This window comes from Peromyscus eremicus, chromosome 14, assembly GCF_949786415.1.
Source record: "Peromyscus eremicus chromosome 14, PerEre_H2_v1, whole genome shotgun sequence".
In the NCBI taxonomy this organism is placed as follows: domain Eukaryota; kingdom Metazoa; phylum Chordata; class Mammalia; order Rodentia; family Cricetidae; genus Peromyscus; species Peromyscus eremicus.
The window spans coordinates 10,639,020-10,655,247 of NC_081430.1; the positions used below are offsets into that span (position 1 = coordinate 10,639,020).

General features: G+C 40.8%; 1 protein-coding gene across 1 annotated transcript in view; it reads right to left on the minus strand.

Moving 5' to 3' along the window:
• Scin (scinderin) overlaps window positions 1-16,228 on the minus strand; it is an 87,092-nt gene that overhangs the window by 44,685 nt on the left and 26,179 nt on the right. Inside the window, exon 4 of the mRNA XM_059279547.1 lies at window positions 7,774-7,923. Within this exon, the coding sequence (XP_059135530.1) occupies window positions 7,774-7,923 (150 nt within the window). The remainder of the gene's footprint in view (window positions 1-7,773; window positions 7,924-16,228) is intronic.

Genomic DNA, 16,228 nt, shown 5'->3' on the forward strand with positions numbered 1-16,228 from the left:
AATATTAATCACATTAACTCATTGATTCAAAAGTATACTTTGAGGGCAAAGTTTCACCTGCTCTCTATGGAACTCACTGAGTCCAACTATCTTAGAATTGCATCATCCCATTTACAGACCCTGCCGCTGGTCTCTCACTTCCGCGGCAAAGGAAAGAGAAAAGTTACTCATTCAGAAATGACTGTCACGTGGTGTCCAGTCAAGCTGATCTTAAGAAAGTGGTATCTTATCAGTAAGGTCACAAGTCGCCATGTTGAATTTTGATGAGACAACAATTATCTAAGATCCTATCACTTTATTACAGCATATGGTTGACTATGCTATCATCTACACAGTTCTTATCTTGGTTCAGACTATTTCAATTCCTCCCATCAGAAGAATGTGATAAGGGACAAAATGCATATCAGAGTTAAATAAATAACAGAAATTCAGGTAAGAGATTCACTGAATTAAGTGACTGAGTCAACCCTGGTGGTGCAGACCTGTAATCCCAGATGTTTTGGAGACTGAAGCAGGAAGATTCCAAGTTCAAAGCCTGACTGGGCTACAGAGTGATGTCAAGGTCAGCCTGGGCAGCTTAATGGGGCCCTGTCGCAAAATAAACATGAAGAAAGAGGGAAAATGGTGTACTTCAGGGGTGGATCACTGGCTTAAGGTCCTGGGTTTGGTCCTCAATCGTGACAAAAATAGAACTCAATGAATGCTGCTTTGAGCAGTGAAATAGCTACAGCTGTAATGTAATATTTGCCACCCTACTTTCTTAACTATCAGTTATACAGAGTATCATTGCTGTAAAAGAAAGTGGAAGAAAAGATTTCCTCCCAATGTAACAGCGAGAAGGAAGGGTAAGGAGCCTGCCCTCTGGCCCCGCTACACTCCATCTAGTCTGTACAGGAGCAGCCTAGACAGAGTGGCAAATATTTGATCCCTTTGACCAAACTGTTTTGAACAGTAAACTGTGAATGGAGGTCCTCTCTCACCTGACTCTCATAATAATATAACTTTAATCAGACAATAAATTCTGGTGACCATCTGCCACGTACTAGACCCAGGAAGGAGGGGGTTTGACAACATTCAAGGCACTGTTTCTCAAGAACTTATAAAAAGGCCCAGGAGAACAGAGGAAAGTCAACATCGAGCCCTATCCTACTTGGAAAGCACACCAAGACAAACAGTTTTCTACCCAACTTTCATATTGTTTCTCACTGCTAAGGGGTTTGCTACGTCTATTGACCAAATAAATTTCTCAGGCAACTCAAATTTCCATTCTTACAAAGTGCAGAGTTTTTACTAACAATGAAATAAATGAGATAGCTACAGAAAACAGTTTAAGGAGTGATTTTTTTTTACATGTGTATTATAGACACAAAACAGTCTTAGGTCTTCTTTATATTTAAAGAGATCAACACTTCCATACTTGTTCTCTGATGAAAGGAAAAAGGGTGATTTTTATTCCGATTAATAGTTTGCCCATGAAGCTTTAAAGCCTTTAAAAATACTGTATACATTGTTCCAAAATGATTGCAAAAGATTTTCACACCAGCACCTCAGCTTTATTATTACACTTCTTGGGTTGACTTCACTCTGACTCTACAAAGATAAATGGAGAATGGTTTATCTAATCCCTAGGACATCATGCTCCATCCTCTCCATTAAGGAGAGTTGACAAACTGTTAGATTGAGTTAAATGTGTAATTATGCTTCAGTTAAAGGACTAAAACACAAATCCTGGGCCTGGAAGGATGGGTACGTGGTTAAGTGTACACCGCTCTTGCAGAGGACCAGAGTTTGCTTCCCAGCACCTATGACAGGTTTGACAAAATCCTACATCTCCTTCTTCGAGTCTGATTTCTTTCTTAGTGCCTGCCTTTCATGCTGAAATGCACAGTGTGGATGGGTGCTACATATGAGTGTCCCAAAGCTTAGGTCATCAAGTTTAAAATCATTCCGATTTCTATGAACTGAAGCTGTGTGAGACCTTCAGAAACACCAGACATGTGCATAGCCTTTTACTGTTTAGTTGGAGGAAGGAAAAGACCTAGGCTAGATGATTGAAAAAACAAACTGAACCTCTAGAACTGTGCAGTTCCTTAGAGTTCTGGGAGCATCCAGCTTAAGTCAGAGTGGTAGGCAGTGTGCTAACAGATCTTGAAGGAGCAATACTGGGGCCAGGCCAAGTGGCCAAGGCCAGTGAGCAGCAGTGGTGTGGCTTACAGGGAGAGGAAGATCACACTTTTGTGGCTGCTGGGCAATATCTAGGAAGCTGACCTGACCTAGGAAGAAAAATTCTACAGATGAGTGACTGTGTATCAAAAGAACAGTGTCTACGTGCATTCCAGGGCTCAGGACTTCACCTGGAAATGAATTTGAGGGCTGTTTCAGTCATTATGATTATCTCAGAACGTGGCAGTTATTCTCCAGAGAGTTATCTATAACCAGCTACCAAAACAAGAAAGACTGGCCAAATATGTGAATTATTCTCATCTAAACACCAGATACTCCTATATAAATGTAGTTGGTCTTACTATGTATTTTAACAAAAAATATGGCTTTGTTCATGCCAAATGCATGAATTATTCTCATCTAAATGCCAGTTATTCCTATATAAATGTAGTTGGTCTTACCATGTATTTTGATCAAGAATATGGCCTTGTTCGTGTAGTTGCCAACACTGTCATCTCGACCTTGAGAGAATAGGAAATTGGCTCATTTTCTGGTATATGTGTTTTGGATTCTCTAAGCATTAATGAGCAATGCAGTAGAGCTGTGAGGGCTACACAAATATGAAAGCAATGTCTGACCTCACAGACTGTGGAGCGACGTCAATAAGATATGGGTTTCATTTGACAGTATACTTTGGGGAAATACTAAAATTTTGCTCTTTGGCTGAATAAGATTTTAAAAAGTTGATTTAAGAGCCATCTAAACTACTCAACTCTAGTCTTTACTTACCAGATACCCAGATCTGGAAATATTAAATATTTAATCAATTTGCAAAGAGAATGGATATCATTATTATCAATTATGACTGATAAAAACAAGAGCACCCCAATTCATAGACTGGGAGAGACTTTATAGGTTAATCCAAACTGTCTGTGAATATCAAAGAGCCTGAAACATGAATTTCACAAGAAGGATTCCAACACGACACTCCTCCTCTGTGAGGTGTGCGGCCCTCAGCTCCCATTGCTGCTCTTCCCCTTTCCTAGAGCTTAGCTCCTCTGCTAGAGAGCAAAACAAGCTAAGACTACATCTATATTAGCAACAAACCTGTGATGGTTTGAATGAAAATACCCCCATTGGCCCATATATTTAAATGTTTGGTTCCCAGTGGGTGGACTGTTGAGGAAGAATTAGGAGATGTGGCCTTGTTGGAAGAAGTGTGTTGCTAGGGGTGGACTTTGAGGTTTCAAAAGCCCAAGTCAGTCCCAGTACCCCTCTCTCTCCACCTCCAACTTGAGAATCAGATTTAATCTCTTAGCTACTTCCCCAGGACCATGCCTGCCTGCCTGTCTGCCACCATGCTTCCCACTGTGATGATCATGGACTAACCCTCTGAAACTGTTAGCAAGCCTCCAGTTAAATGCTTCCTTTTACAAGTTGCCTTGTCATGGTGTCGTGTCACAGCAGAACAGTAACTAAGACACAACCCAAATGCTCAATAAATACTGTGAGACACAATATGATATTCTGATTTTCCTTCCAATTTTCTTTCTTTATCAAGAATCTGAAACAATGTTTGAACATATGACTTTGCAGGAACCTTACAGCTGTTTTTATAAAAACAAGAAAGGAACCAGTTCAGTCCCATAGCAACTGCCTGCATCTCCTGCGCTGTTCTTATGGCTAGCATTGGCCACCAGCATTTATAATGATTATATAGTCAAGTTCATTACAGTATATTTAAAAAAGAGTCTTTCTGATTAGAAAACAACCTGCCCCATCTCAGTCTCTCATCTCACCAGATGCTGTCTTAAAAAAAAAAAAAAAAAATCAAACAAAACAAAAAACAAAGTCCATAATCAGAAAAATTATCCTTCTCCTTGGGGCATCTTTCAGTTTCCCTCCTAATGTTTAAAGAAGACTACACACAATAAATAAACTTCAGGGCCTTTGGGCTAGTGAGATAGTTAATTTCCCTTCATGTTCACTGGTTATTTTAAATATGAAAAGAAGAAAGACCAGAGAAAACCTTTACATAATTTATGTGCAGCCTTTCATAGTAAATATGTTTATATTCAAGAAAAAACAAAACACAGAGCAGAACGTGACTAGCTAAGGCTTAGTGGCTTCATCACGTAGGATTGCTTTCACAGTTAGACACAGGAGCTGCTAAACACACAGCAGAAAGCAGAGTAACCACACATCCTGTTGCCCCCACGGTCTTATTAGTGTGTCCTTACCATGTCCTGTCTTCTCTGTAATTTTACTCCACAAAGTGCTTTGGTCTGAGATAAGACATATTCAAATTGTGTGGAAATAATGATCAACAGACAAATGAGTCAGTGGCCGTGGCCTGGTTCCACACACGTCCCAAGCGTTCAGCATTCGGTACAGAGTCGTGGCCACTGGATCATTTTAGTGATTCCAAAATCCTTGATTTTGAGGCTTTATTTTCTTTCTCATGTAGACATTAAAGTTTTCAGACTTAAGTAACTTAAAACATCCTCTCCACAAAGGAATAAGGGTGGACTGTGAAGGGTATTCTGAAAGATGCTTAGATTTGCAGACCCCTCTAAGAAGAGCATCACTGTACAATCTCAGGGGAGGAAATGACGTTTCCTTATCTTACACAGAAGACTCGGGACCATTTCTGTGCTTGTATGCTATGGAGAACTTTGGCTCCCTCTGAGAAAAAAAATATTTTTAAGTTCATAAAATAAAATACAAAGGATTACAATGAAAAACAATTATATTGGAATACAACTGTCAACAAATCCATCATTGACCTATTTGTCATTTTGTTTTGAGACAGGCTGCCATGTAGCCCAGAATGGATCTGAACTTGCCACATGGCCAAGAATGCCCTTGAATTCTTAATCTCTTCCCACCACCTTCTGGGTACAGGGATTCAATTTACTGTGCCATTCCCTGGTCCTAAATGTATTTTTAAGAAGCCAGTTAATATATGAGCTTTTTCCAGGTGTAGTGGAGCACATCTTTAATACAGCACTTGAGAGGCAAAGGCAGGAGGATCTTTGTGAGTTAGAGTCTACAGAGCAAGTGCCAGGGCATTCAGGACTAAGTAGAGAGACCCTGTCCCGGGGCGGGGGAGGAGGGAGATCAGCTTCTTCATCAGCTCGTTGAACATTACTGAACAGCAATATCAAAAATAACTACCACTGGACAGTGGTAGCACACTCCTTTAATCCCAGTACTGGGGAGGCAGGGCAGATGAATCTCTGAGTTCGAGGACAGTCTGGTCTACAGAGTGAGTTCCAGGACAGCCAGGGCTATACAGAGAAACCCTGTCTTGGGGAGCAGGAGACCTACCAAGTTGCGGTGAAGCTAACTGATATTTTGAGGTTATCCCTAATAACTGAATTGTGGTCTAAATAGTCACAGGAACAGTCATGCTACTCTGGTTTGTTATACTCACAATTCGAGGAAATACCATACTCACAAGTGCATGAAAATAAAGCTGTAATTTTCTCAACCAATTGAGGTCTTGAATTCTATCATCACAGTTACCAACTTCAAAATTCTACAAGATAAACTAGTTTCCCCTAAGTACATAGTTAGTTCATCAAGCAATCCCTGTTGCAATCAAGCTGCAAAGCATCCATGACAGAAAGCCCACCGATTGTTTCCTCTCACCTAAGAAGGCGCACCAGGAGGAGCTGTGAGGGAGAATGCAGCACAGACCCTGAACATACTGAGTAGAGACACAGTGCATGCATTTTTAGGAATTCAAAGCCAAAACAGGGAGTCTCTGAAACACAGACACATCTTAGGAATTGGAACTCTTTACTACCCTCTAGTATTTCAAAGTTAAATTTGTATCTTTAGATTTATCTCTTCCATTAGCATTTTTATATCTTAACACAATGCTTAAACTTTCTTTTCCAGTTTTTTGAAAGAAACACAATGAACACCCAAGTATGAGTATATAGGCATGCCACCGTGCCACAAGTAATTGTCAGAGGTGAGTGTGATAGTAAAGTATCTTAGTTAGGGTTTCTATTGCCTGATAAAACTTCATCACTAATAGCAACTTGGAGAGGAAAGGGTTTGTTTCAGCTCACATGCTCCAATCACAGTCCATTGTGAAGGGGAGGAACTCAAGGCAGGAACATGGAGGCAGGAACCGAAGCGAAGGCTGTGGGGAATCACTGCTTACAGGCTTGCTCCACATGGTCTGCTTTCTCACTCTGTCCAGGACCACCTACCCAGGTGTGGTACCACCACCACCACCCCCGCCCCGTGGGATGAGCCCACCCTCATCAACCATCAATGAATAAAATGCAGCACAGCCTTGCCTATCGGCTAAACTGGTGGGGGCATTTTCTCAGTTGAGGTTCCTTCTCCCCAAATGATGATTACTTATGTCATGTTGACGTAAAACTAGTCAGCACATAAAGAGTTCGTTCTGGAGAGCTTGGAGACCTCCATATTCATTTAAAAGCTACAGAAAATCATAAATATCCTATTTATAAGACAAAATTCTTAGCTTAGTTGAAATATATAAAATATTGGTGTATTTAACACTTCGGTAAAAGATTTTCCATTCTTTTTAAAATGTGCTTTTATTATTTTTAGTGTGTCAGTGTTTTGCCTGCCTCTGTATCTGTGTACCATATGCATGTTTGGTGCCCGGAGAGCCTAGAAGAAGGAACTGAATTCCCCGGACCTGAAGTTAACAGATGGTTGTGAGCTGCAATTCCTAACCATGTGGGTGTTGGGAATTGAATCTGAGTTCTCTGGAAGAGCAGCCAGTGCTCTTAACTGCTGAGCTATTTTTCCAGCCCCAGATTTTTCATTCTTCATTAATGAAGTAGTTGTTAACATTTTATGTTAAAGAAAATTAGTACATTTAAAAAGTAATTAAATCTAGATGATTAAAAATATTACAGACTTCAAAATGTATGATGATGAGTTCAGTGGCAGACAACTTGCCTAACATACTCAAGGCCCAAGGTGTAACCACCAATACTGAAAAAAGGGAAAAGAAGTATAAGCAGGGTCAAGAGATCCCGAGAGAGAGCAGGTATGACTGAGTCTTCACTGTACCGCGACTTCTGTGGCAGTTTGAATGTAATTGCCCCCCCCCAATGCCATAACCTCATAGGGAGTGGCACTATTAGGAGGCGTGGCTTTGTTGGAGTGGGTGTGGCCTTGTTGGAGGAAGTGTGTCACTGAGGGGGTGGGCTTTCAGGGTTCCTATACTCAGGATACTGCCCAGTGTCTCAGTCAGTCGACTGCCTGTTGCCTGCCAGATGTAGGACCCTCAGCTATTTCTCCAGCACCATGCCTGCCTTCATGCCGCCATGCTCCCTGCCGTGAGGGACTGAACCTCTGAACTGTGAGCGAGCCACCATAATTAAATGTTTCTTTTGTAAGAGTTGCCATGGTCATGGTGTCTCTTCACAGCAACAGTAAACCCTAACTAAAACAATGTATGTAACCTTGGTGCTTTTAAAAAGCTAATTTTAGCCTAGACTCCCATTTGGAAATATATTTGATCCCATCCCCTTCTCCTAGACTCTCTCTCTCCGTCATACACACGCACGCACACACACACACACAGAGTTTTCAGCAGACAAATCACAGTACCTTCATGAGCTCTGATGGCTCACTTCCTTCTTCCACCACAATGAGCTGAGATCGCCCCTTCCTTTCATTGTCCCGAATGCCGATGGCAACTTGGCTTGCTTTCAGACGCTCATATTTGTTGCATGAGGAACCACACCACTGGTAAATTTCCTACAAGAAAAAGGCCGATCTTTTGAGCTGAAATGTCTGTAGAGGACTTCCAACCTGATTGCTAAAGATAGTTTAATAAAAACACAGAGGCATGATAATAATATTCTGTATAACAGATAAACAATGGACGGTGGTTAGTAGAAACTCACAACTGTCACAGCGCAGAGCAGAAGTGTCTGCAGAGTGCTCGGCCGTAAATCAAATACCAGTGTCACACACTCTTTGACAACAGCCCAGAGAGCGTAGAGGAGGAAGGGAGTGGAAAAAATGTATAAAGTCAGAGGTCAGAGGAAACTGGGTGTTGCTTACATACGATCTGCAGGAGATAAACACACTCCAAGTTCCAGCCTGGACTCAGGGGATACACGGCCCCCATGCCTAGCTGAGGACACTGACAGTTGGGAGCCGCTTGGAGAGAAAGTCAGTTTTCTTTAGGGGTGTGTCCAGTAGGTGGCCCCACCCCCGTGTGCACAAGGGCGGCACTACTTAGATTCAGTGGAATACATATATAAAGACATGAAGTTGGGAGGGACCATGGGGAGTGATCCAGGAAGAGTTGGAGGAGAATGAGAATGATTAAAATGTATTGCATGCATGTATGAAACTCTCAAAGAAAACATATAAATGTTATACTTTTAAGAAGAAAATTAGAATCAGCTACTATTAAGATATGTAAAATTTTATGTATTTATCTGCATCTTATTGATTTGATGGCATTATAAAGAGAGCATTTAAATGAAAACTATGGATATATATGAGTACTCTTTGGTGTATAATATCTATTAACTATAATTTATAAAAGTAAATTTACATAGATTACTTAGATTAAAATTTGTAAGTACTTTATTTCAGAAAGGTAGCCAAAATCTGTTAAAGTATTAAACTTTGATGCTCATTTATTGTATATAACATTTTTGTAAAAGAATTTATTCTTTTGTTCACTCATTTAAATTAGTCAATACAAATTATATACATATATATTTATTTATATATAATCCCACATAGCATGGAACTTTAAATAGGTATATATTATTGAATGACTAAATCTAAGAAACTAAGATATCTAAATTCACTCAACAATTCTTATCAAGAGCCATGAAAAGAGTTAATGACCTTTGACTCAGTAATAATTCATTTTAATAATTAGTCACAAAAGAAGAAAAACTTACCTGCACAAGAATTGTAACCACTATGTAATGTTAGTGAGGCATTATAAAGATATTAAATATTCCATAACAGGATAAGATGTCTAAATTAAGATGCACAGAAAGAGCTGGATGCTGAACTACTAAAATTACTCTTAACACAGAAATACAGAGAAAAAGGAAAAGTCCCTTGTTGTATCACAGAGATCATCTCATGTGTCATTTAGGCTGCAACATTACAGATTTAAGTTTGAGGACAGTATACACAGCTGCAACTATAAAATAAAGACTCTTGAAAATTATTTCCTTTTTTTTGAGATTATAAAATAATTACATCACTTTCCCCTTCCCTGTCCTCCCTCCAAACCCTCCCATATGTCTTTGCTCTCTAAGATGAAAACATTTTCTCAAGATGAAAGAAGCAACTTGCTTCCCAGGCACCCAGCCTGGGAGAGGGGTCCGAGTTCTCACACACTAGAAACCTACAGGAGCTTCCTGTGAGGGTGCTCTAGCAGCAGAGAGAATCATTAAATCTGCCTCTAATAGCAAGGGTTTCTGGGTTCTGTACTACAGAAAGGCTCATGAACTACATGAGCAGCAACAGAAACGCGCTGGTAGAGGATTGCTACGGAACTGCCCTGCGGGACACTCGGAGACCCCTCATCACGGGCCAAAACTGGGGTGCGTTTTAATACGGTGTGGAAATCACTCAGGTAAACTATGGAGAATACAATGAAGCCACAGAAGAACACAGTGGTGAAGCAGAGCCAAAAAGATGCATTGGCTACAGAGAGGTACTTAAGGAGGCATGGCTCTAAGTGCTCCGGAGGCATGACTAGCTGTGGAGAAACCCACCACTGTCCCATTCACTTATGCAGAGCTCTGTGTGAGGACGACTCTGGAGAAAGAGGGATAAATATGACGAAACCAACAGGGTGGATGTGTAGAGAGACACTCGCTCTAACGTACTTGCATCTCCGTTGTGTTTCAATTTTCACACATCTCACCTGGTGAGCTTCAGAGAGGTAGTTAGCACAGTAGTTAAATATGAGGGAGGACTAAGTGTGAGCACGGAGGGTCTGGGTGGCCACTCGTTGGTACGTGACAGTGTGTTTGCAGATTTTATATGTGTGTGTGTGTGTGTGTGTGTGTGTGTACAGTAATAACAACAAAATGAAAGCGCACTCACACTGTAAGACATCTTCATTCCAGAGTCATTTTGTCACTCAAAAGCAGTGCACTAAAACGAGACAAGCTTTTTTGTGGGTACTGGGGCAAGGTTTGAATAACACAGGCTTGTGACCGTCCTTCTAACCCTTCTCTTTATCATGTTCCCAACTGACTTAATCCTTAGCCCTCCTTAAGAGCAAAGCATACCTATTAGCAACTCAAACTTTGATAAGAAATACAAAGAACTGTGTCTTCTGTTCTATTTATTCTAGAACACGATTTCATTACTCAGTATCACCCAGGTACATCTCTTTCATATTTCCAATAGAGTGGTACATTCCCATTATTTCCTCTCTAGCTCCTTTTTCCAAACCTGCACATTGGAATTTGAGGCATACATGCAAAGTCACTTGAATTCCACGCCAAGGTGAGCAATTACAATACATGAAAACACATGGTTTCCAATGATTAACTATTAGTCACTGAGAATTAAGATCAATGGAGCAGAAAGGGCATTTTTAAAAACACGGAGATATATACAGAGATGGCAGTTTCTTTTGCTATCACAGTTCATATTTGAACCATTCTGTAGTATAAAATATAGAAATTTCTAATATTAGAAGCATGTTTAATTTTTTGGTCTGCTGCCAGACTGCCTTCACATAAAGTCCTACCCTGGGAGACTCACTGAGAAACTACTTACTGAAAGTTCTCTGGGAGATTCCAGAACTCGCTAGCATGAAAACCATTGTGGGTCACCTTGGGCACACAATACATACATGGAGCCCACCTCACATTCTGCCAAGTGCCACCCAGGGTCTTAGCTCAGAGTGCTTTCCCTAACCCAGTTGATGAGAGTTTGCAAATAATTTCTTTCATAGTAGATGTGAGAAAGTGAGCTTGAGTGATGATTATCTTATAGTACAGTGAAACTGAGAAAGTGCATCAGAATTGACGTTCTAGGTTTCTCAGATTAATTAGTAACTTTCATAACAGATTTTCTCCATAGTTACATAATCATCTAACTTATGTTTACATTCTCATTATCTTCTTTATATAAATGACCTCTCTTTTATTTCAGAGATTTATGTAAAATCATGATAGTACCATCTGTAAAGCCTTATGGAAACTTAGTAAAAAAAAAAAAATAGATAATGGTAATTCCACAAACATGATTATTTATAATAAAATTGTATAATAGTCTATGGATTCCAAAATGTTATCTATACTTTTGGATGGAGCTTTTCATGTGCATATCAGTTTACAAATGAAATCAATTATCAGTTGTAAAATATTCCTCACTATTGTGTAGAGAGATTAGTTTCTATGTTCAAATTAAGGGGGAAAGTAAGCACTAGTCACATTTAAAATAGTAAGAGTTTTAGTGAAGTTTTCCTTTGAACTTCAAAATGACTAAACAACTAAAATTGTTGTAAAAAAATAACAGCCTTAGTTTGACATGAAAGTGAATTATTTGTGTTATGCTTACTATTTCTTATTTTTATCATATATAATTTATAGGCAAGTGACAGATTTTCTTACTAGACTTGGTTTTCTTTTCTTTTGTTTTGTTTTCTGAGACAGGGTTTCTCTGTGTAGCTTTGCGCCTTTCCTGGAACTCACTCTCTAGACCAGGTTGGCCTTGAACTCCCAGAGATCTGCCTGGCTCTGCCTCCCAAGTGCTGGGATTAAAGGCCTGTGCCACCACTGCCCAGCTAGACTTGGTTTTCAATGGTAAAAAGTAAAGAGTCAGAATAGTTCAGAGCCACATTTGATACTCAAACAGCTGACTGACTGTGGGCAGTAACATGTCAAGCTTGCTTTCAAAGTGTCAACAGGGTCAGCTGCCTGACCTGGTGCAGGTGCAGGGCCCGCTTTCCGAGTGCTGCAGCTGGTAAGGAGGAGGGCCAGCTCCCTCGCCTACCACAGGTGGCAGGGACAAGGGAAGCCTGGGGGGAAGGGGGTAATGATCTTTCCTAGGCCCTCACCACCACATGACAGACGAGGTGGGTGTGGCCAGCTATCCCACCCTCACACCCTCAGGGACAGCCGGCAGGGGTACTGGTACTGGGGAACCAGCCTGAGAACATGAGCATGGGGGATCTGGCCTTGCCTCTCATGTGCCATATGGTAGTGTAGGTGGGGGAGAGATGCTGCCTGTGGCAGATAGGAATGCTGACCCTGTAGGTCATAAGAGTGGGAGAGCTAGCCAGGTGGTGGCGCACGCCTTTAATCCCAGCACTCAGGAGACAGAGCCAGGCAGATCTCTGTGAGTTCAAGACCAGCCTGGTCTACAAAGCGAGATCCAGGACAGGCACCAAAACTACACAGAGAAACCCTGTCTCGAAAAACCAAACAAACAAAAAAAAAGAGTGGGAGAGCTATCCCTGCCCCTCACCAGCAGCAGCCCCTGCACCTCACCTAGGCAACATAGCAGAGCTGGCCCGGATGGTCCAGCTGAGGGAGGGCAGACCCTGAGGGCCTGAAAGCAGGAGAACTGGCCCCGCCCGTCCCTTGCTCATTACAGCAAGAGGTGAACTATCTGGGGCAATGCTGGAGTTCACCCTGGTGGTGAGGACAGGGGAGATTGGGTGGGCTGACCAACCCTGCAATGACTCAGATCCAGAACCAGGGTTATGAGTTGGCCCATACAACATCTACCTCATCTATGATCTGTGGGAGCATGTGAAGGGGCTGGTCTTGCAGACACAATGCTGCAGGATCTCCAGGAGGAGTCCCAGTGAGGGCCGAGTATCAATACAGTAGCAGAAACCAGAGGCTTGCAAGGAAAGATGTGTGGATAAAGGGGTCACTGTGTGACTCACTGTGTCATACTGCAGCTTCCATAATGAGATTTTTTCCTTTTTCTTCTTCTTCCTTTTCCCCCCTATATTTTATTTTATTGGGGGGGGGGGGTAAAGGCAGAGGATGGATGCAAAGGGACAGGGAAATGAATGGGATAGAGATACATGATGTGAAAGACACAAAGAGTAAATTTTAAAAAAGTTTAAAAAAACTAAAAATGTAAACAGAATTGTAGCAATCTCTTCAATTTAAAAAGTTTGTACCTCACCATATGATTAAACCTTTATACTTCACCATATGATGCTATGCCCAGGCTGCTGCCTTTTAACAGAGTCTTTGTTGTGTGGAAACAGGGTAGGCATGCTACTAATAAACTACGCTGCCCAACACTCATTCTGTTCAGGGGTGGATGGTTAAGACTCCTTAGCTTCACACACTGGGGGCTTTGTAGTCGGTTGGCACCATGTTTGAATAAACTCTCCTATAATTCAATCTGATCTGTTTTCTAGATTTGTGTCAAAAGGCAATTCTGTGTAGAACTATAATGGAAAACAAAGTCTAGATTGACATGATAGTTTAATATGGGCCATTACAACAAAAAAAGTCTGTTATAATCTGTATCATTTTGTTTACAATACTTCCATAGGATTAACTGAAAACTTCCATCAGCTTGAGTATAGGCATGAAAACTGTAAAGTAAATATAGTTGCAGAGGAAGTGTTTTGCCTTCTAAGACCGAGGGCATTTAGCAAATACCAGATGTGGTATTTCTTTGTACACAGAATATTAAAAACATCTCTGTAAAGATGGACACATCCACACAGTTTAGAATGAAATTTGATTATGTTTTTAGTTGTTGATAAATACACACACACACACACACACACACACACACACACACACACACATATATATATATATATATATATATATATATATATATATATATATATATATATATATATATATACTGCCCTGCATACCCTCCTTAGAAGTTCACAAAACCATCCGTAACTTTACCACCCAGTTAAAGGAAAACAAATTCCTCTGCATAACCGGGAAAGGAAGAAATAAGGACAGAACCTATTACTGGCAATTAGTCTGATCCATGAGTAACCAGAAATAGAAGCAAGCATAAGATAATTACAGAAACAGGCACATTTGAGAAGGGGAGGCTTATTACTTGTCTGCACAACCAGCAGTTCAAAATTTTCCCTTCAACTATGTGGTCAAAGTTAATAAGCAAGACATCAAAGGGCAGCCCAACGTCACTGGGGGACAGGAAATAAAGCCAAAATAAACCAGTGCTCAGTGATGCCCTTGGAGTTCATTGAGAGGGGCACGAAACAGCCTGTGTGGTGCTGACTCACAACACTGGGAAGTTAGCAGAGCTACACTGCCTTGGAGTTCTTATCTAGGTTGTTTATTCTAAAATTTACAAAGGAAGAATGGTGGCCCAGACTTTTCTTCTTCACTTCAGTTTTTCTGTTTAGTTTTCCTTAGACATAGTGAGCTAAATACAGACATTCATCAAGATATTCCTTTCATCCAGAAGTTCTCTAAACTTAAAACAATGATTTGTGGGATACCTCCACAAATCTAACATCATCATTTAACTTCTTTGGTATGGGGATAAAGAGATGCTTATTTATATACTATAACCAACTTAATTCACCATTCTTCAAGGGTACATGTATTTATTTCTTTTTAATACACTTTTATTTTAAAATTTTGTTGTGAGGGGTGGGGGTGGGGGTGCTACATGCCTGTACTATGGTACACATGAGGAGATCAGAGAAGAACATTCAGGATTGGTTCTCTCCTTCCACCCTGTGAGTCCTGGGATCAAGTGCAGGTTGCCAGGTTTAGCAGCACATTCCTTTAGTGGCTGCTCCCTCTCACCAGCCCATACTTCTTTAAATGAAAGATGGAGGATGAGTAATTGACATGCAAGGCCACTGAACACTTGGTGACCGTAAGTAACTGCATCCTAACTCTGGCAGAGCAGCAGTAACAGAGGAAGGGTAAAAACTGCAGGACTGATGGACGGTGTAACTCTAAGTAGTGCCTGAGAACAGTGGTTCTCAACCTGTGGATCGCAATTTGGGGTGGGGTCAAAGGACCCTTTCACAAGGGTCACCTAAGACCGTCGGAAAACACACATATTTACACTACAATTCATAACAGTAGCAAAATTGCAGTTATGAAGTAGCAACAAAATTAATCTTATGGTTGAGTGTCTTACACATGAGAAGCTGTATTAAAGGGTCACAGCATTAGGAACCACTGACATAGAGGGACAGAGAAAAGGGAAACAACGTAGATGATTTTGCCCTGTCTGCTGATGGCAATGCCACCCACAGACACCTTCGGGTTTCTTGTCCCGTCACCAGAGTAGGTGACACTGTGTTTTCTGTACTAGCAACTTGTTTGGCAAATCAAAGAAGGCTTACAGTCACACTTTACCAAAAGCCATTTCCAGTAGCCATGTGCCTTGGTGACGTAACTACTCAGATGACACACTTCTTGCCTATGTCTCCGAACTGTCCAGAACCATCCGGAAGTGGTTCTCAACATCCACACTACCTTAGAATAAGTAACCCAGGGAGAAGGAGCTTAAAAATCACCCACACCCAAGTGTCACCCCAACCTTTAAATTCAGATCCTTTGGGTTTAAATGGCAAGCTCAGCATTTAATTTTTTTTTTTCCAAAATACTCAAACATGGAGGCACAAGTGAGGATTGAAGTAGAAATCCTAACATCATCACCATTATCTGTTTTAGGGCCCTCATCTATTCATCAGCCATAGTGAGACTATGCCTTCAGCATGCCCACCTTCCACCCTGTTGCACTCAGTGCCTCATACCTAGAGGCCAAAAGTTACCTCTTTTCACCCTTATTCACCATTCACTGAGCACACAGGCAAGGCCATTGGCTCTGGCTTTTACTGCTGGGTACAGTATAAGGATTCCAGGTTGAGTTTATCTTTCTTCTTATCTTTTCTTCTTCCCACAAGGCTCTCTTCTTATGAAACTACTATTACGCATTACTTTGGAATAAGGACAAATTTATTCAGAACAAAGAACACTTGTTTATCCTATCCTGTCCTTTTAAAAAAAAAAAAATTTTAAACTAACTTTTTTTTTTTAACCTAAAGAAAAGATAAAAGCCTGAATGAATATGT